Consider the following 21843-nt stretch of genomic DNA (forward strand, 5'->3'; position numbering starts at 1 on the left):
GTAGTGAAAATAAAGTAAAAATAATATAGGGTTACCATACAGCGCTAGAAAAAGCAAATTCCTCAAAAAAAGTATCAAATATTGCTTCAATACTTCGTCGAGCTTATATAAAACATGGTTCTGTCATTAATAAACAGGTATCGGATTTATCAATAATAACAGGAAACTCTTGCTATGGATCATGATGAAGAACGTTCTACTGAGTACAAAATAATGAAAATAATTATATAGGTTTTTTTGTTTGTGTATGTAAAATGCATTTGCATGAAAAGTAACTGCTTTGGTTACATAAAGGCCCAGATGTTACGCGATCAACTAATTTTTATTATTTATAAAATGCAATTTATATTCTGTAACGTTATAAGATACACAATGGACTAACACTGAGTGATGTAAGGTTCTAATTATGTGCAAAACAAGCACAAAAAAAAAACAAAAAAAAAACGAGAAGTCGTCGGCTCTCATTTCCTGTCTTACACATTCATTTATATTTCTTTCCCTATCAGTGCTACCAGTACTACCAGTAATCGTAACATTTGCTATGTCATTTCACTACTGACCATTAAAATTGCTACACCAAGAAGAAATGCAGACGATAAACGGGTATTCATTGGACAAATATATTATACTAAAACTGACATGTGATTACATTTTCACGCAATTTGGGTGCATAGCTCCTGAGAAATCAGTACCCAGAACAACCACCTCTGGCCGTAATAACGGCCTTAATACGCCTGGGCATTGAGTCAAACAGACCTTGGATGCCGTGTACAGGTACAGCTGTCCATGCAGCTTCAACACGATACCACAGTTCATCAAGAGTAGTGACTGGCGTATTGTGACGAGCCAGTTGCTCGGCCACCTTTGACCAGACGTTTTCAATTGGTGAGAGATCTGGAGAAAGTGCTGGCCAGGGCAGCAGTCGAACATTTTCTGTATCCAAAAAGGCCCGTACAGGACCTGCAACATGCGGTCGTGCATTACCCTGCTGAAATGTAGGGTTTCGCAGGGATCGAATGAAGGTAGAGCCACGGGTCGTAACACATCTGAAATGTCCACTTTTCAAAGTGCCGTCAATGCGAACAAGAGGTGACCGAGACATGTAACCAATGGCACCCCATACCATTACGCCGGGTGATACACCAGTACGGCGATGACGAATACACGCTTCCAATGTGCGTTCACCGCGATGTCGCCAAACACGGATGCGACCATCATGATGCTGTAAACAGAACCTAGATTAATCCGAAAAAATGACGTTTTGCCATTCGTGCACCCAGGTTTGTCGTTGAGTACACCATCACAGGCGCTCCTGTCTATGATGCAGCGTCAAGGGTAACCGCAGCCAGTGGTCTTCGAGCTGATAGTCCACGCTGCTGCAAACGTCGTCGAACTGGTTGATGTCTTGCAAACGTCCCCATCTGTTGACTCAGGGATGGAGACGTGATTGCACGATCCGTTACAGCCATGCGGATAAGATGCCTGTCATCTCGACTGCTGGTGATACGAGGCCGTTGGGATCCAGCACGGCATTTCGTATTACCCTCCTGAACCCACCGATTCCATATTCTGATAACAGTCATTGGATCTCGACCAACGGGAGCAGCACTGTCGCGATACGACAAACCGCAATCGCGATAGGCTACAATCCGATCTTTATCAAAGTCGGAAACGTGATGGTACGCATTTCTGCTCTTTACACGAGGTATCACAACAACGTTTTACCAGGTAACGCCGGTCAAGTGCTGTTTGTGTATGAGAAATCGGTTGGAAACTTTCCTCATGTCAGCACGTTGTAGGTGTCGCCACCAGCACCAACCTTGTGTGAATGCTCTGAGAAGCTTATCATTTGCATATCACAGCATCTTCTTCCTGTCGGTTAAATTTCGCGTCTGTAGCACGTCATCTTCGTGGTGTAGCAATTTTAATGGCCAGTAGTGTATGCGTCGTACCAAAACCAGTGAACCGTAGTTTTGGTAGGGCGCAGCTCTACTGTCACAGCAGTGAAGGTCGCGACCGCCGGCGGTTACCTTGCGAGATGAAGAGGTGCACGGTATCTGGATCTGCGCCTGGTGCACCACAGGTGTAGCTGCCGGCGTGCGTGACGTCCGCCCTGGAAATCAGCAGCCGCGAGTGCGGTCTGGCGCCGTCGGCGTCCGTCGCCACAGACATTCCCTTGGATGCGGCGTCGTCTGCGACCACCGTGCGATCGTTATGCTTCCAGAAGGTAAACTGCGCTACCAGAGGACCCTGAGCAAAGCAAGCAGCACGACAGCTGTTCACTTAATAGATTGAAGCAGAGCAGCCGGCCGGAGTGGCCGAGCGGTTCTAGGCACTACAGTCTGGAACCGCGCGACCGCTACGGTCGCAGGTTCGAATCCTGCCTCGGGCATAGATCTGTGTGATGTCCTTAGGTTATTTAGGTTTAAGTAGTTCTAAGTTGTAGGGGACTGATGACCTCAGAAGTTAAGTCCCATAGTGCTCAGAGCCATTTGAACCATTTTTTGAAGCAGAGCAGAGACAGGTATTACTGCATGCAAAGGGCATCAACCAATGTGACTGACTATGCGTGAAATGTACACAAGACACTTTTTAATTTTCTGCTAACAGTGTGGCATTTATTCAATGAGTTTAAAAAACCACTCGAAACAACAAAAAAGACTGTAATTATTTATTTATGGATAACCGGTATCGGTCAAGCGACGTCCTTCAGATTCTAGAGTCTAGAGCAAGAGCCTTCGGAATATCAGACCAGCTGTGTGGCTGGATTGAAGAGTTATTAGCAAACAGAACACAGCATGCTGTTCTCAATGGAGAGACGTCTACAGACGTTAAAGTAATCTCTGGCGTGCTACAGGGGAGTGTTATGCAACCACTGCTTTTCAAAAAAATGTTCATATGTGTGTGAAATCTTATGGGACTTAACTGCTAAGGTCATCAGTCTCTAAGCTTACACACTACTTAACCTAAATTATCCTAAAGACAAACACACACACCCATGCCCGAGGGAGGGCTCGAACCTCTGCCGGGACCAGCCGCACAGTCCATGACTACAGTGCCTTAGACCGCTTGGCTAATACCACGCGGCCCATTGCTTTTCACAATATATATAAATGACCTAGTAGATAGTGTCCAAAGTTCCATGCAGCTTTTCGCGGATGATGCTGTAGTATACAGAGAAGTTGCAGCATTAGAAAATTGCAGCGAAATGCGTGAAGATCTGCAGCGGATAGGCACTTACTGCAGGGGTTGGCAACTGACCCTTAACATAGACAAATGTAATGTATTGCGAATACATAGGAAGAAGGATACTTTATTGTATGGTTATATGATAGCGGAACAAACACTGGTAGCAGTTACCTCTGTAAAGTATCTGGGAGTATGTGTACAGAACGATTTGAAGTGGAATGACCATATAAAATTAATTGTTGGTAAGGCGGGTGCCAGGTTGAGATTCATTGGGAGAGTCCTTAGAAAATGTAGTCCGTCAACAAAGGAGGTGGCTTACAAAACACTCATTCGACCTATACTTGAGTATTGCTCATCAGTGTGGGATCCGTACCAGATCGGTTTGACGGAGGAGACAGAGAAGATCCAAAGAAGAGCGGCGCGTTTCGTCACAGGGTTATTTGGTAACCGTGATAGCGTTACGGAGATGTTTAGCAAACTCTAGTGGCAGACTCTGCAAGAGAGGCGCTCTGCATCGCGGTGTAGCTTGCTGTCCAGGTTTCGAGAGGGTGCGTTTCTGGATGAGGTATCGAATATATTGCTTCCCCCTACTTATACCTCCCGAGGAGATCACGAACGTAAAATTAGAGAGATTCGAGCGCGCACAGAGGCTTTCCGGCAGTCGTTCTTCCCGCGAACCATACGCGACTGGAACAGGAAAGGGAGGTAATGACAGTGGCACGTAAAGTGCCCTCCGCCACACACCGTTGCGTGGCTTGCGGAGAATAAATGCAGATGTAGATGTAAGACACATACTGTCTGACAAAAATGTGAAGGCATGATCGGATATCAAATTGACTTTGTACACAAACATACCACTGATGTATATGTAAATGATTAGAGTTGACTGTGGCAGGTAGAACAGACACCAGAACCGTTTAGTGCTGTTCATGTTTACTCTCGTTACCACGCCTAGTAGGGTTATAAGGGGCCTGAACAGTGTCAGACGCTGAGTGATCATGGTTAAGGCCATGGAGATACCGCATTGTTGTGGGAGAGAGCGTTACCAGCACCTAAAACGGTGTGAAAGGAGTCTCCACTTGAATGTGTAATGGTACATTAATTACTTAACCATTACGGCACCTCACCTCAACCTCTGGATACCAGCAATATTCTACTGTTTTTCTGTAAAATAGTTAACATATTTCTATGACAACATTCAGATTTGGTTTAATTAACGTAGAGGTACTTCGATACACCGATATGTATGTATTGCAATGATATTATTCTCATGTGTATTCTTTCTTTTGTCACTATGATCATTGACATACTTCTAACTCTGATTTTTGGGCGTGCAAGCGGTTATTAGAGAGTCAAGCTTTGGTCGTCATGTTAAAAAGACGCAAATTGTAGTCAGTTTATGAAACGTGAACTTTAACAGCGAGGAAGATATTTTCAAGTATGTTGTATATTGTGAAGTGCGGTTTTGGAACGAGTTACATGATATTGCAACAAAAGTAATAAAAAAGAAGAGTAACTTAAATTCGGAGTGCTGATTACTTTTTTACATCACCATTGTCCTAACGTGCAAAAAGTTTAATCTTCAAGAATGGTTTATGGAACACATCTATAAAACTTTTGAATATCGCAGAATAACACCTAGGCCTCTTTGCATCCGAGCTTGGAATCATCACTACCTAGATTTTCTACGATTGAGCCATGACTTCACAACGAGACCAGTGTGGGAAACACGGAAAGATGAGTGCCTAGTTTATCCATTATTTCAAGAAATGACTTAATTAACTGTGCTCTAATGACACCTGTCACTTAATATAACTTTGTTGTTGCCCGAAAATGCAATATTTAGCAGCGTGAGCAACACTACAATCATAATTAATTTTTGACCTTTGTTGTGGTAGGGTTGTTAGAACTGGCAGATCACTTTATGCAGCATCCTGATTTGTGTGGCATTTGGATGTGCCAGAAGCCCAATGCTGACTGCATGGGAATATGAGGTCGGGGATACTCGTTGTCAAGGTTCCTGTCAACCATGCATGACCACCACAAGGGAGGACAGCCATATTATTCATCAAGCAATTGTAGACCCTTCCCATCTGCATATGCCACCCGAGAATGAGTAATAGACTCCCTGCAGCACTCTGTGTCATTGCAGAGACTAGTAGCAGTCAGACTAGGGAATTACAATCCCATGTGTAGGCTGGAGTTAACACCACAACACGAACTGTTGCATTTGGAGTGGTGCCATGACAGGAAGCATGAACTGCTGATGAGTAGTGTCGTGTTCTGTTCAGTGATGAACTGCAGTTCTACGCTGCCTAGCATGAACATCGTTGGTGAATATGGCAGCGACCTGCGGAGAGGTCGCATTTTTGCAACGTTTTGGAGTGTCACAATGGTATTACTCCTGACGTCACGGTGCGGGAATCCATCGGGTATGACTTCGGGTCATTGCTGGTAGTGACTGAGGGATCTGTAATGGCACAACACAAACATCTTGCGTCCTCATGTGTTACCTCTCATGTGGTGACATACACATGGCACATGTCTCTATGAACTGTTTGTGTGATGTTGAGGTACTCCAATGGCTAGCAATATCTCCATAACTGCCCCCGATAAAATGTATGTGGGGCAAGCTCGCACTTCAACTCTGATCAGTACCAATATCCAGGATAAGAAAGGAGGAGTTACAACAACTGTGGTCCAGCTTCCATCAGGAGAGAATACAAAGGCCTATGACACTCTTCCCATCCGAATCAGTGCATGCGGTTACACCGGAGGGGCTGGAACTTCATAGTGATAAGAGGGCTCACACCTATCAAGTTCTTTGCAAATTTGACTCGATTTTTTATCACTAAAATAACATCAGATACCCTTCCAAGCCGTGAAATATCATTTAGGTTTCTCCACCTCTTCTGAGGGCTTCATTCTTTTGTTAGGCAGTGTCTTAAAAATGTCTGAGAAATAGTGCACGTCAAAATAATTAAGCTGCACTATTGTACGTAGCAGATAGTTATGCATACCGTTTGATTGGGCTAAACCCTTAAATCTTGGAAGTATAGCAGTGTTTCCAGTGCAGTACTGGAGGCTAAGAGAAAAGAAATACGTTACATCATCTGTCACCTCAAAGTTTCATCTAGCACGCTGTTGCAATATGTTTTGATACCTTGGTAAAGAACTGGAAGACAATACAGAAAACATTTTTTTGCCGCAATGAAATGAAATCATCGTATGGCATTTACTGGTCGGAATATCCCTTTCGGAGTTCTGCCGCCGTATTGCACGTCTTTTAAGTTGATGCCACTTCGACGACTTGCGTGTCAATGATGATGAAGGACACAGAACACCCAGTCCTCAAGCCGGAATCGAACCCGGGCCCCCTTGCGTGGTATGCGATAACGCTACCGCTGCGCTACGGAGGCGGACTTCTTAGCAATGTGCAGTTCAACACGAGCACGGAGACACGGCTGAAGCTGAAAGATGCTTTGTGGTTACTAAAACCTACGCACGATGCTGAAGCAGACAATAATGTTTTGTCGGACCACATGACCTTTTTATTGTTAACTTCAGCTAACATATATGCAGTGCTGAAGGAGGGTAAAATACACTGACAGAAACAAAATCGCAACACCAAGGAGGAGCTGCGACACAGAAACGAAAATAGGCAGGCGTTTTTCTACATTTGAAAGATGATGTCTATTCCGATTTCACGCCAATCGCATAAGAGTGGCGCTAGTAGAGCCACTATGAGAATGCAAATCGGGTTTACTTTAAATACGCTGTAACGGTTACCTTCGAGACTGGACATGTTGAGCTGATGCTAGTCGAGAATGCCTTTTAGGCGATAAAGACGCCATTATCAACACCTCACTAAGTTTGAACGAGGTCGTGTAATACGGCTACAGGAAGCTGGATGTTCCTCTTTGAACGGGGTCGTGTGATACAGCTACAGGAAGCTGGATGTTCCTTCTGCGATATTGCAGAAAGACATGGCAGGAATGTAGGCGCCGTACATGATTGCTGGCAGCGGTGGTCATGAGAATATACGGTTGCAAGAAGACTTGACACCTGACGGCCACGAGGCGCAAGCGAGAGGAAAGACCATCGTGTTTGGCGTGCGGCTCCGTCGCATCGTACTATATCTGCAGCAACAATCTGAGCGGCAGTTGGCACCACAGTGACACAATGTACTGTTTCAAATAGTTTACTGCAAGGACTGTTCCGAGCCCTGCGCCCTGCAGCATGCATTCCGCTGACCCCAAACTATCGCCATCTTCGACTTCAGTGGTCTGAAGTGGGAGCTCACTGGAGAGCGCATGGAGGTCTGATGTAAGGTTTGATGAAAGCTGGTTCTGCCTCGGTGCCAGTGATGGCCGTGAGTTGGTTAGAAGGAGGCCACTTGAGAGCCTGCAACCAACCTGTGTGCGTGTTAGGCACACTGGACCTACACCTCGAGTTGTGATCTGGGGCGCGAATTTGTAAGATAGCAGGAGCACTCTCGCGGTTATCCCATGCACCCAGACTGCAAATCTGTACGTCAGTCTGATGATTCGACCTGTTGTGCTGCCATTCATGAACACCATTCCAGGGTGTGTTTCCCAAAAGCAAAACACTTGTCCACTTGCCGCTGTGTAACCCAACATGCTCTACAGAGAGTCGATATGTGGCTTTGGCCTGCTCGATCACCAGACCGTCTCCTATCTACGACAGGGGACATCATCTGACGACAACTCTAGCGTCATTCACAATCAGCATTAACCGTCCCTGTATTGACCGACCAAATGCAACAGCCATGAAACTCCATTCGATGAACCCACTTCCGGTACCTGTACAACACAATGCATGCACCGTTGCATGCTTGCGTTCAACATTTTGGCTGTTACACCGGTTATTAATGTACCAACATTTCCGATTTGCAGTGGCTTATCTCTCGCTTACAAAATGGTTCAAATGGCTCTGAGCACTATGGGACTTAACATCTATGGTCATCAGTTCCCTATCTCTCGCTTACATTAATCTTTGATCTTGCAATATTAATCACTTAAATATGTTCCCTAACAAATGTATTCCCGAAATGTCATTACCTTACATAATTACTTTTTGATGTTGTGTTTTCTGCAAAAGACTCATCAGTTATAAAACCTGCCGTGAAACGTAGGAAAGAGTTTACCTGCAGAATGATACACGCAGTAACAAGCCCTCATGATCCCCAGTGTAAAGAGGACGACTTCTTACTTCAAATAAGGAAAATCAAGCAACTGACTGTGTACCAGCACACTGCAATTTTCTTCAGCTTGATTCGGAAACTATTGCAGCAAATCTAGTGGGATTTCGAGCTAGTGTTGCTTTCTTTTTGAAAGGTTGTCTCGGGGCTACTGATGATCGCCTGTCTCTATCGAGATGAGAGCGAGGACTGCACGCTAAGCAACCTTTGTGTACTTTAGCATCCAGATTTTCAACTGTAACAGAAACGTCAGCTGTGGCAGAATGCAAGTGACCTGATCTTAGTTGGTTCAAATGGCTCTGACCACTATGGGACTTAATGTCTGAGGTCATCAGTCCCCTACAACTTAGAACTACTTAAACCTAACTAACCTAAGGACATCACATACATCCATGCCCGAGGCAGGATTCGAACCTGCGGCCATAGCAGTCGCGCGGTTCCAGACTGGAGCGCCTAGTACCTCTTGGTCACAGCGGCCGGCCGCGCATGGATGTGTGTGATGTCCTTAGGTTAGTTAGGTTTAAGTTGTTCTAAGTTCTAGAGGACTGATGACCTCAGATGTTAAGTCCCATAGTGCTCAGAGCCATTTGAACCACAGCGGCCGGCGATCTTAGTTGGATTCACACAAGACTCCGAAAGAAACTGACTACAATGCAAATAGAAAACTGGTCTCAGTGTAATGGAATCTCAGATACAATTCGTATCGAACAGATACACAAGATCCCCACCCACCAAAAAAAAGTACCTTCCTTTCATCAGATGAGGACTCGATGAAACATCCTGCTGTACGTTGTAAACTAAGTCAATATCTTGGTGAATTTATTTGACATATCAAGCGATCTTTCTGTTCAAGATCTGAGGAAGTGCTATTTTCTTTTGTTTGCAGCAATTACGTCTTTTAGTACAAGTGTAAAAATGTTGCCTGGAATAAAGGAAAAAACCTATTAAATAACATTTCTGGATTTGAAATAATTACATTACACAATAATAGTAGATCTAAATTTTGAGCTTGAAATATCGAATATTAACTCCAGAAATAATTTTTCCTTATGGTGCTACACGTTCTCAGTCTGTCCAATTGTACGATTTAAACCGATTATTAAACGGTTTAAAACCAACTAATTATTTTAAAACAGTGTTACTAGCCCTTTTAAACCACCGAAGGGTCTGTAGCTACGTGGCTGTTTCGTTGACATGTCGACATTCGCCAATCACCAGCAACATTCCAGTGTACTCGTTGGATGTGTACACCATGTTTATTCCATGTCAGTATCCGTGGCTGACGAACCTTGTTAGTCTGTGCATTCCAATCTCCGTTGTGTATGGTAGTGTTAGCGGTGCATTCAGCAATCTAACCGAACACGACTGCAAACAGCGCATAGAGAAGACACGAGCTGATTAACGTCTCGTCCACATGTCGTTTTGAGGGCACATTAAATTGCGCATTCAGGCAAATGGGCAGTCGTTTGAACAACTCACTTAACCTTGCTGTTCTGTTCGTGTCCATATGGCCTGAAATGGTTATAAATTTCGTTCCTAATTAATTAAACACCCAGGTAACTGTGTGACAGTTGGTGAATATTTGAAAATGCATAATCAGTACGTCTATAAAAGTATTTTAAGTAGTTTGGTAAAGACCGTAAGAGTTACATATGCAACGTTCGGGTCATTATGAACAGACACAAATATTACTCTAACGTCAAATATATTTTAGTTTTTTTGTTATACTTTATGGCTTTTGGTAATAATGTTTTTTATCGTTGCAACTTAATCTCAACAATCAACAAAACCTCGATATTTACAACAATGTACTTGTTTCTTGTTTTTTTTCCAAGAAATTGTCTAGCACTTCTCAATTATTTGAATCTGTAGTGTTTCTGCTCAGTGTGAACTGCGACACTGTGCCAATCAGATCATTGACTATTGTTGAGCTGGAAGGGATGGTAAATTCCTCAACAGATGAAGGAACAGTTTCCTAGTCTGAAGATCACGGAAGTAATGCCTCTGAAAGGAAGTGTTCTGATGACAGTGACGTCAGTCCACAGCCTGTACAAAATAGCGAACAGTGGTTTGTTTCTATAATGGGCAGTCAAATGAAACCAAGCATTCGGAAAAAAATAAGTAAACTGTTTATTATACCAAAAGTAATTGCCATAACTGTTAATAAATTTATGCAACTGTGAGACGAAATGGTAATTGCCTTGAAGAAAAAAATGTTTGCGGTCGCCTACAGATAAATAACTACGCCCAGGCGTGCACCTCTTCCAATGCAATTCGTTAGTCACGAATGTCCTCCTTCAGAAATCCGAAAATATGGAAATAGCATATAGGGAGAGGGGGACTGTATGGAGGATGTTAAAGGGATTCCCTGCGAATCTTTTGCGGCAACCTCATACTTTCTGTTGCAGTATAACGTTCACACACGTCACGCTGCCAAGGTTGATTCAACTACGCTGCAAAAGTTTCGCTGGGAAGCCATTATGCCCATCTAGTCTCGATCTCCCCCTGAGTCAGCCTCAAGTTCTCGGCTGATACACACTCCCAGAGCGGCAAGTTACGTGTTTATCTTTCCCTGCGTTTTCCTCGTTGCATATTTCTTAAATTTCATGTTTTTTTCTGTTTAAGAAGTTTAATCTCGCGTTTTGTATGTGTAAATTCAGGCAGTCCGTAGCACAGTTTTCATTCCTTCTGAATCGCCACCTACGTAGCTCACTAAGGTATCAGCGTCCATTGCAGACACATCAGGAGGGCAGCAAGTTACATACCTAGGTTTCTATCTGTCTTTATAGTTTACTCCTTCACTTACTCTTGCTAGGATGGGTAGGATGTGTGCGTACTGTGTGCAGACGGAGGAGGAGCTGGCCGCAGTTCGCAAACAGCTGACTGTACTTTTGGCTACGGTCAATCATCTTCAGGCTGCTTCCTTGGTGTGTAGCGGTGGCGGAGAATCTGGCGCATTGCATAGGATAGCCCAAGTGTCACTTGTTTCGCTCGCGGGCTCTGCTGTCAAGACATCTCCTAGTGTTCCTGACGCGACTGATTTGCCCTCACAGCAAGGTGAGTGGTGGGTGCTAATGCAATCGCATCCCTCTAGGCGGAGGGCCAATGTAGAGGCTGGCTATCTGGCCTCGCCTATTCACCCTGTGAGTGAACGGTTGGCCGCTCCTTCAGAAGGGTCCAAGAAGCACTCGTATACACGGGTTTGCTAGTTATCTGGAGTTTCAACGTCAGGCGCATTATGGAGCTCCAGCGTTCAGGGCAAGAAAGAAAAATGTCCACCACTCAGTACGTCTGCTGTGGGGCCTCATCCGAGATGTTGAGGCGGTATTGCCTGCGACTGTCGAGTATGCAGGGCAATCTTCTACAAGTTGTGGCTTACGTCGGCACCAACAATGCCTGTCACACGGGTTTGCCACCCTCATCAGTTCATACCGGTGGGTCGGACGGGGTGGCCGAGCGGTTCTAGGCGCTACAGTCTGGAACCGCATGACCGCTGCGGTCGTAGATTCGAATCCTGCCTCGGGCATGAATCTGTGTGATGTCATTAGGTCAGTTAGGTTTAAGTAATTCTAAGTCCTAGGGGGCTGATGACCTCATATGTTAAGTCCCATAGTGCTCAGAGCCATTTGAACCATACCGGTGGCTGGCGGAGGTAGTGGGTGAATGCCGCTGGCCTTCCACACAGGGTGCAAGTAGAGGTCGCAATGTGCAGCATTGTTCGCAGAGTTGATCAGGATCGTTTGGTTTGGAGCTGAGTGAAGGGTCTCAATCAAAGACTTCGTCGACTCTGCGGCAGTCTTGGCTGCAGATTTCTAGACCTGCACTATCGGGTTCGGAATTAAGGGAGTCCTACAAATTCCGCAAAATAAAGAAAGTCTAGAAATCTGCAGCCAATAGCGTCGCAGAGTCGACAAAACTCTTGGTTGAGACCCTCCTCTCAGCTCCAAACCAAAGAACCCTGATCAGCTCTGCGAACAATGGTGTAAATTGCGACCTCTTCTCGCATCCTAAGGCGGTCGTTTGAGATATTCTTACAACACTCGCAGTCGGTATGCAGAAAGGGAAGTCGGAGACTGGCTAAATTTGGTGAGTGAATTGCCGACTTATTTGTAACCGAGTTCCCGAATTTACTGTCCCCTAGGAAAGTGCTCGCGCCTACATTATCCTCAGAAAAGAGAGCTAGCTAAAAACTGAAGTGGAGATCTCTGAGATATTTAGCGAGTCATAAAATGGACATTGGAAAGACAGATTAGACGCTATAGCGTCATTCAATCAGGTACCTGATATTTATTAAAAGAAATAGCCCGTTTCTCTACATAATCAAGTGCTATGGTTCTGAAAGCCATTGTCACATCCTCAAATTACAAAATCAAACTAATTATTTCATGGTTAGGGTTCTCATTTTTTAATTTGTTCAAATTAATCTTGATTTGCCTGCCAATAAAAGGGGCAATCTCATTTTACTCATGCGTCATTGAGTGTCGATTAATATATTTCTTATTTAAATTGTTGAACCTTCTCCACGCTTTTTATATTTTTTTCAAACAGCAAAGTTTGACTATAGAAACATGAAGTAAATTTCACTGATCGGACTACTGAAAACATCTGAAATTATTTTAGGTGACCTTTCTTTTAATGCTGTCTTAATTGATGAAAATGTTTTTACTGCCCGCCCGATTCCTCTATGACAGTTCTAGAGTCATTCAAAAAAGTGCGCGGTTAGTAGCATGTAAATACCCAGATCATGCAATACTAGTTGGAAGCGACTTGAGCCTACCGAGTATAGACTCTAGGAACATACGCACATCAAAAAAAGTTTTGCATCACCTCGGTTCCCAGAATTCCTGAAGATAGACGATGACTGGATATTTTATCACAGACACAGTCCCTTTCACTGTTCAGAGATGTCACTAAAACCGCCCAAAGATGTGAACAACCATGCATGAGCACCCCCTATTAGACGGAGGAGGTCCGACAGCCGATCAGTTCCAGTCATTCCACCAGGAAGGAGGTACACGGCTCATGTTGTCTGTAGTTCAACCATGCCTAGACGGTCAATACCGCGGTTCGATCGCGTCCGCATTGTTATTTTCTGCCACGAAGGGCTCTCAACAAAGGGAATGTCCAGGCGTCTCGGAGAGAACCAAAGCGATGTTGTTCGGACATGGAGGAGATACAGAGAGACAGGAACTGTCGATCACATGCCTCACTCAGGCCCCCCAAGGGCTACTACTGCAGTGGATGCCTGCTATCGACGGACTGTGGCTCGGAGGAACCCTGACAGCAACACCACCATGTCGAATAATGCTTTTTGTGAAGCCACAGGACGTCGTGTCACTATTCAAACTGTGCGCAATAGGCGCAGCTTCACTCCCGACGTTCATGGTGAGGTCCATCTTTGCAACCACGACACCATGCAGCGCGGTACAGATGGGCCCAAGAACATACCGAATGGACCGCTGAGGTCTGGCATCACGTTCTCTTCACCGATGAGTGTCGCATATGCCTTCAACCAAGCAATCGTCGGAGACGTGTTTGTAGGTAACTCGGTAAGAATGAACCCCTTAGACACACTGTCTGGTGAGCGCAGCAAGGTGGAGGTTCCCTGCTGTTTTGGGGTGGCATTATGTGGGGCCAACGCACGCCGCTTGTGGTCAAGGCAGGCACCGTAATGGCTGTACGATACGTGAATGCTATCCTCTGACCGATATTACAACCCTATCGGGAGCATATTGGCGAGGCATTCGCCTTCATGGACGACAATTCGCGCCCCCATCGTGCTCATCTTGTGAATGACTTCCTTCAGGATAATGTCATCGCTCGACTAGAGTGACCAGCGTGTTCTCCAGACAAGAACCCCACCGAACACGCCTGGGACAGATTGAAAAGGGTTGTATATGGACATGTGACCCACCAAACACTCTGAGGGATCTACGCCCAATCCCTGCTGAGGAGTGGGACGATCAGGTCCAACAGTACATTGATGAAGTTGTGCATAGTATGCCACGATGAATATAGTAATGCATCAGTGCAAGAGCACGTGTTACTGGGTATTAGAGATACCAGTGTGTACAGCAATCTGGACCACCACCTCTGTATGGTGGTACAATGTATGGTTTTCATGAGCAATAAAAATGGCGTAAAATATGTTTATGTTGATATCTGTTCCAATTTTCTGTAAGGTTCCGGAACTCTCGGAACCGATGTGATACAAAACTTTTTTTTATGTGTGTATTACGAACCCCTACTTATTGCCCACAGAGGGATCGTGAGGATAAGATAAGAAAAATTACTGCATGCACAGAGGCATTCAGACAATCATTTTTCCCGTGCTCTGTACGTGTATGGAACGGGAAGAAACCCTAATAACTGGATCAGTGGGACGTACTCTCTGTCATGCAGCTCACGGCGATTTGCAGAGTATGGATGTTGATGTAGATATACTGCGAATAAAGATGAGGAGCAACAGGTTGATTTCATATTGCCAGATTTTCTGAAAGCATTTGACACAGTGCTTCATTGTAGACTGTTAATAAAGGTACGAGAATATGGAATTTGTTCTCAAACGCGTGAATGGCTTGAAGACTTCTTATTGTATTGTATGGAACCGGGGATATAGAAACGATGGAGGGGCTTTGTCCCCGCCATAAACCTCACTGGTTCACAAGCCCACAACAGGCTACAGCTGTCCACTCACCCCGGAGCGTCTCACAGCAGACGAGTGTAACCCCAAATGTTTGCATGGTAGAGTAATTATGGTGTAGGTGTACTTGGAGCCAGTGTCTGCGCAGCAATTGCCGACATAATGCAAGTGAGGTGGAATAAGGGGAATCAGCCCGCATTCGCCAAGGCAGATAGGAAATCGCCTTAAAAACCATCCACAGACTGGCCGGCACACCAGACCTCGACACTAATCCGCCGGGCGGATTCGTGCCGGGGACCAGCACGCCTTCCCGCTCGGGAAGCAGCGAGTTAGACCGCACGACTAGCCCGGCGGGCAAACCTTCTTAAGTAATAGAACACTGTATGTTATTCTCGACGGGGTGTGTTCATGGACAAGGGTATCGTCAGGAGTGCCCCAGGAAGTGTGATAGGACCGCTATTACTTTCTTTATACATAAATGAACTGGCGGACAGCAGCCTGCAGTTGTTTGCTGATGAAGCTGCGGTGTACGGGAAGATGGGTGACTGTAGGATTGTACAAGATGACTTAGACATAAATTATAGTTGGTTTGATGAATGGCAGCCGACAGTAAAAGTAGAAAAATGTAAGTTGATGCCGATGAGTGGGAAAAACAAACCCATAATGTTCGGATACGGCATTAGCAGTGTCTTGTTTGTCACAGTCACTTCGTTTAGATATCTAGGCGTAACTTTGCAAAGCAATATGAAATAGCACGAGCATGTGAAGATAGTGGTGGAGTACGGCTCGGCGGTTTGGAAGATATCGAAGCAGTTGAGAGGCGAACTGCTAGATTTGTTACCAGTACATTCGAACAACACGCAAGTGTTGCACAGATGCTTTGGATACTCAAGTGAGAATCCTCGGAGGGAAGGCTAAGTTCTTTTTGAGGCACACTATTGAGGAAATTTAGAGACCTGGCATTTGAAGCTGCCTGCAGAATAATTCTGCTGCCACCAACACATATTTCACCTAAGCATCACAAATATAAAATAGGAGAAATTAGGGCTCATACGGAGGAATACAGACAGTCGTTTTTCCCTTTCTTTATTTGCGAGTGGTAATGACAAGTAGTGGTACAGGATATCCTCCGTGGCTTGCAGTGTATGTGTGTAGATGCAGATGTAGATGTGGTTTCCACATTTTTGGAGTCCTGAAGAAAGACGTTCTTGGCCATCGATTTGCTTCAGACGAAGAGGTGCACTGCTCAGTACACTCATGGTTCTGTAGACAACGGCAAACATTTTTCCGTGACAGTGATGACTTGTCTTCTCTCATAGCTGGTTGAATTTATTAAGAGTTATGGAGATTGCTTTTGAAATAATAAATTCTTTACTTATTTTTTTCCATCTGTCTCGTTTCATTTGACTGCGCCTTATAAAAATGGAAGTACAGAACTCCAGTTATACCTATCAGCACAACATGGAAGCTTATTAGCTTTGAATATCAGAAGAGTATCCCATAAAATGCCAGGTACACAACCAGCAGAATAAGTGACATAAAAAGTTCGTCTGAAGTAGTATTTTCTGTAGTACTTCAAAATGAAATTGTAGAGATGTCTAATACTGAGGGGAAGAATGTTCAAATGGTTCAAATGGCTCTGAGCGCTATGAGCCTTAACATCTGAGGTCATCAGTCCCCTACACTTAGAACTACTTAAACCTAACAAATCTAAGGACAGCACACACATCCATGCCCGAGGCAGTATTTGAACCTGCGACCTTAGCAACAAAGTGGTTACAGACTGTAGCGCCTAGAACCGCTCGGCCACAACGGCCGGCTGCAGAATGTTCTTGGAGGAACTTGGGTAGTCAGTGACAGTAGAACACATTGCATCAAGGAAGCATTTTGAAGAACAGAAGATTGTCTGAGAGTGATCAGCTGCATCCAAGACCCTGAATTTCGGACAGGTGATATACATTCGGTGACAATAAGGTAACCTGGTGAAGGTGCATGGTGTAAGCTGGATCCAGAAAACAACGGCAATGAAACCAATATGTTGTGTGGAAAATGTAATAAACATGTTTGCAAAACACATGTCACCTACGTGTGTCCAAATTGCGTAATAAAAATTAGAAAATAAGTGTTAGTTCTTTGACAAATGATTGCCTCTTTTGAAAACAGTTGTTTTATATTTCTGATTTTATCGATATTTATGTGATTACTTGTGTTCGAACTGCAGTCAGTAAAGCAACAAGAAAGTATGAAAAGAAAAATAACGTAGCACTTTCTAAGAAGGATGACTCACAGAAAATTGTCTGTTTCAAATTTACCCAGCATTAAAATGAGAAATTTTCGTAAATAAAGTTCTAAGTATTATTATTATTATTACAAAAGTTTCAACAACATATTGGTATATAAGCAAATCGATAAATGTACGAAAAATGTGTGTTAGTAGAAGTTTGCGGTATTTTAATTTCGGGTTATACTGATCCGAACTGTACTTTTGTGTAGTAAAGTGGAAGAGAAGAACAGGTTAAATGAACATTCCGCCACCAGAACATCTATCTGAACACAACCAATTATGTACGGCATGCTACATTCATCGCTAAAACTTTGTGTTTCTAGGTTCATAACTAAAATGGATAGAAATCTCATTTAAATCGATGTTTACAGAGTTGGACTAAAAACATCAGATATGTGACACAAAAATATGCCCAATTTAAGATACTGAAACTCATTGCCTTAATCCTCTGTAACTCTGCTGTAGCTTGTAAAGAAGCAGGCGATATTCCATCATAACGAACAGAACGTCACGTCATTACCTGCCGGTCGTCTCCATGAATACCGCAGTTCTCCATCTCTGAATTCAGTTGGTCATTAGGATAAACGGTGTTCGTACCGAAGCACTTGACATTCTTGAGTTAGATATTTTCAGCACGTCTCGTGAACACATTGCTTGATGTTTCCGCATTGACATCATCCCTGTCACTCGTGGGACTTGACATTGGGCGCCAGTCACGTCGCTGATGGGGAGACTAAGGGTATTCCAACACCAGTACATCTAGCGGTGCTTGTCGCATTAACAACATCGTCACTGCTGGGTGAGAGGGCCATCCGGTGCCTCTGTTCCTGATCTTCACTGCAGGCACTTCCGGGTACCAACGGCCTGCCTGTCTGGTAGGGCCATGGTCAGCCGACTACACATTTTCCGATAGATCGATACGTCTCGATGGGTCGCCACGGGACATCTTATTCTTCCGGAGCGAGATCGAGGACATTCTAACGCAATGTAGGGGCAAAATCTCACGCCACTGCTTCGCATGCCAGACGGCAGCTTGCCAGACTTCGAACCTCTCAGCCCGCAAGATCCTGACAATCACAGAAGGTGGGAGTATCGATAGTTGAGAGCTCCAGCGTTAGGCGCGTTGTGGAGCCCCTTAGGGACATGGCTCCCAAGAACGGAAAGAAAACCAATGTGCACCCAGAGTGCATACTGGGTGGAGTCATTCCAGATGTGGAATGGATCCTCACAGATCCCATGAAGAGCTGCCCGCTGGTGCCGCCACGGCACACTGGGATGAACCAATGGACGTCGGGCCCTCGTCTCCACCATCGCCGCTCTCCGACCTGATGGACCTGGACCCGCCATCGCCATCGCCGTCATCGCCCCAGGAGACGCCCTCAGGACTGGACGTGTATACTGAGCAGTGTTTTCACGAGGAGATTACTCTGCTCTCGCAAGCCAGATGGCGGGGTACGGCTGGGAGTACGCCGTCCTCCACAAGTAAGGCTCCCCGGCTCATCTCTATGTCCAGCTTCCTGCATCTCCCCCCCCCCCCCCCCCACGTCCCGCCCCCCTCCCCCCTGTTGTTGTTGTTCGCATCTCCATTACACTACAGGGAAGGGGGGGGGGGATGTGCTGGCGTGTGCCTTCGTCAGCACACCAGTTGGCATTGGAAACATTGTATAGCAGGCGCTGAACTAGGCGCGCCTATGAAAAGAGAAGACCAAGACACACCCCCAGGCTACGCACCGATAACACCCCCTGGTCAGCGTGCATATAGGCTGCCGCCGCCGATCGAGCTGTCTCAATCGCTCAGTATCTCAGTCTCAGTACCTCAGTACGTCGCATCGGGATTCAGTCCGCATTGCACCTCAATATGTTGCACTGTGCTCCAGCCTTCCGCAGGGATAGTTGTCGCCTTGCACCTTACCTAGGTGTGAGAGAATGTTAGTTCAAAATGGCTCTGAGCACTATAGGACTCAACTGCTGAGGTCATCAGACCTCTAGAACTTAGAACTACTTAAACCTAACTAACCTAAGGACATCACACACATCCATGCCCGAGGCTGGATTCGAACCCGCTACCGCAGTGGTCGCGTGGTTCCAGACTGTAGCACCTAGAACCGCTTGGCCACTCCAGCCGGCAGAGAATGTTAGTCATTGTATATAGTTGTGATATGGACACGGACAAGAATCAAGCTTAGTCGTAGGTGGAATAGTTGGGATGACAGCCACACTGATTGTTCAGGACAGGTATATGTGTTGCAAGGTGCAGACGAATGGTGGGAATGGTTTAAGGAATTTCGTTGAAAACTGCTGTGACGGTGTTAGGTCGGTAGGAAGAAGTCTGTGAGGGTGGTTTATCAGGCTTTAGGAAGAATAGGATTCTGGACACTGGAATTATATGCCCTATGTATAAGAAAGGAGCAAAGTTAGCTCGTGAAAACTATAGAGACTAACTTTATTGGAAACGTCGTACAATATACTTTCTAGGGTGCTGAGCGAAAGAATAAAGTGAACTGAAAATATCCTTGGAGAATACCAATGTGGTTTCTGGCCAAATAGAGGCACTTATGACCGGTTGTTTCTTATTAGCGTTTGTTGATTTTAAACAAACTTTTGATAGTGCTAACAGGCCAGCATTGTATAAAGCACTAAAGGAATTGGGCATCTGTGACAAGCTAAGGAGGGTAGCTAATAATTAAGGACACAAAGACAAAAGGAAAACGAACAACAAAATGACCAAGAGCTTTAACTTTACAAATGGAGTAAAACGGGATGATGGTCTCTCTGCAGTCGGGATCAACTTAGCAATAAATAGTCTGATACAAAAATAATAGACAAGAGAGAAACAATAATGACGATATCCAGTAAGATATGTGCATATGCAGATGATATTACCATGATAGCAAGAGATGTAAACACCCATAAAGAAATGCAAGAAATAATGGAAGCAGAGGAAGCAAGAATTGGAGTTACAGTAAACGAAAACAAGACCAAATACATGGTTATAAGTATACTGTTCCCTTGTGGGATCAGTTGTTACGTATGAGTCAGAAATGTGAACGATGACGGAAGCAGATATGAACAACCTAAGGGCATCTGATAAGAAAAATCGTGCAAACAATTTATGGGTCCGAGACAGAAGGTTGGCTACTGAAGTACAATCATGAAATACAAGAGCTTATACAAGGAAAAGATAGTGAAATTTATTAAATCTCTAAGAATACACTGGCAAGGACATATGGTGAGGATGACATGACAGGATGCCCAAACGTATAGTGAAAGGCAGACCGTATTCCGCCAGAAGGAAGGGCCGACCAAGAGCCAAGATGGAAATCCGAGGATGAAAGAGAAAGGCGGAGAACAGGAAAGCAAGGTGGGACATTGTTGAGGAGGTCAAGGCTCATCAAGGATCGTGCTGCCAAAGAAAAAAGAGAAGAAAGATTCTGAATATATTCTGCTGCTCTGGATAATAATCCGTGTAGGAGATGGTGTTGTAACGAAAGGCAAGAGTTCAGTGATGGACATTACTTGAGGTAATTGTATTGTGATTGGGAACAGTGTTTCGTATAGCGAGTGTTTGTGTTACGTCTTCAGCTGTTATTGGTGCGCTTAGTTCTGTTAATGGAGTACTGTGTAAGTATTGGAAGTTTGGTGCGAGAGGAGGGGTATCGATATTTTTACTTCCATAGCCATAGGGATCTACGATGTTATCGAAGTTGGGTTCATACGGGATGGTGAAAGTATCTCTCATGCAGGAAGTGAACTGGTTGACTTTGGTGTAGTCTTCTGGGTACATGGACAATGGCATATTCATTTTCTCTGGTGGAAACAGATGCGGAACAAAATACAACTTGTTAACTACATGAAATTTCCCAGAAGATCTGACGTAGTGTGTCGTTCAACTGGTATACGTTCCAAATTTTGGGCTAGTAATTATCACGAGGAAGACTCTCTAGCAGTATACCCAAGCTGTATCTGAAAGAAAGAAGCAGGGAAGATTAGGGATTAAAATCATTAGAGACGAGTACAAGCTCGGATGAGTGGAAGGATAGGGAAGGAAATTGGCCCTGTCCTTTTCGGACGAACTATGTTGGAACTTGCCTTGAGCGATTTATATCTAGAGGGTCTGACAGGGATTTGAATCCCCTCCCCAGAATACGAGTCCATTGTCTTACCACTGGGACACTTTGTTCGTCCGGGCCATCTTTGACGTATCGAAGCTTAGGGGCTGTGATTTCAAGTAGACTTCGCACCATATCGAATGGCTGAAGTTAAAGATCATGCACAGTTCTGTTATGATAATCATTTGTCACGATTTTTGTTGTTGGTCTGGCCACTTTCCGCAGCAAGCACATAAATATTCGTTTTATTATTGTAAACACCTTTTCTCGCTGCAATGTAATATTTATTTACTTTACAGACGCATTTCACCCATCTTATCAAAGGCATCTTCAGTGTTGTTTTTTTTTTCTCGTAGAACAAAGTTCTAAATTTTATTCACAGACTCGAAAACATTTT

At 44.6% G+C, this 21843-nt stretch overlaps 1 protein-coding gene across 1 annotated transcript in view; it reads right to left on the reverse strand.

Annotated features, from left to right (window-relative positions):
* LOC126417004 (hemicentin-1-like) overlaps positions 1-21843 on the reverse strand; it is a 140389-nt gene that overhangs the window by 43384 nt on the left and 75162 nt on the right. Inside the window, exon 4 of the mRNA XM_050084891.1 lies at positions 2031-2250. Coding sequence (XP_049940848.1) covers positions 2031-2250 — 220 coding nt within the window. The remainder of the gene's footprint in view (positions 1-2030; positions 2251-21843) is intronic.

The sequence above is a fragment of the Schistocerca serialis genome, chromosome 8 (assembly GCF_023864345.2).
Source record: "Schistocerca serialis cubense isolate TAMUIC-IGC-003099 chromosome 8, iqSchSeri2.2, whole genome shotgun sequence".
In the NCBI taxonomy this organism is placed as follows: domain Eukaryota; kingdom Metazoa; phylum Arthropoda; class Insecta; order Orthoptera; family Acrididae; genus Schistocerca; species Schistocerca serialis.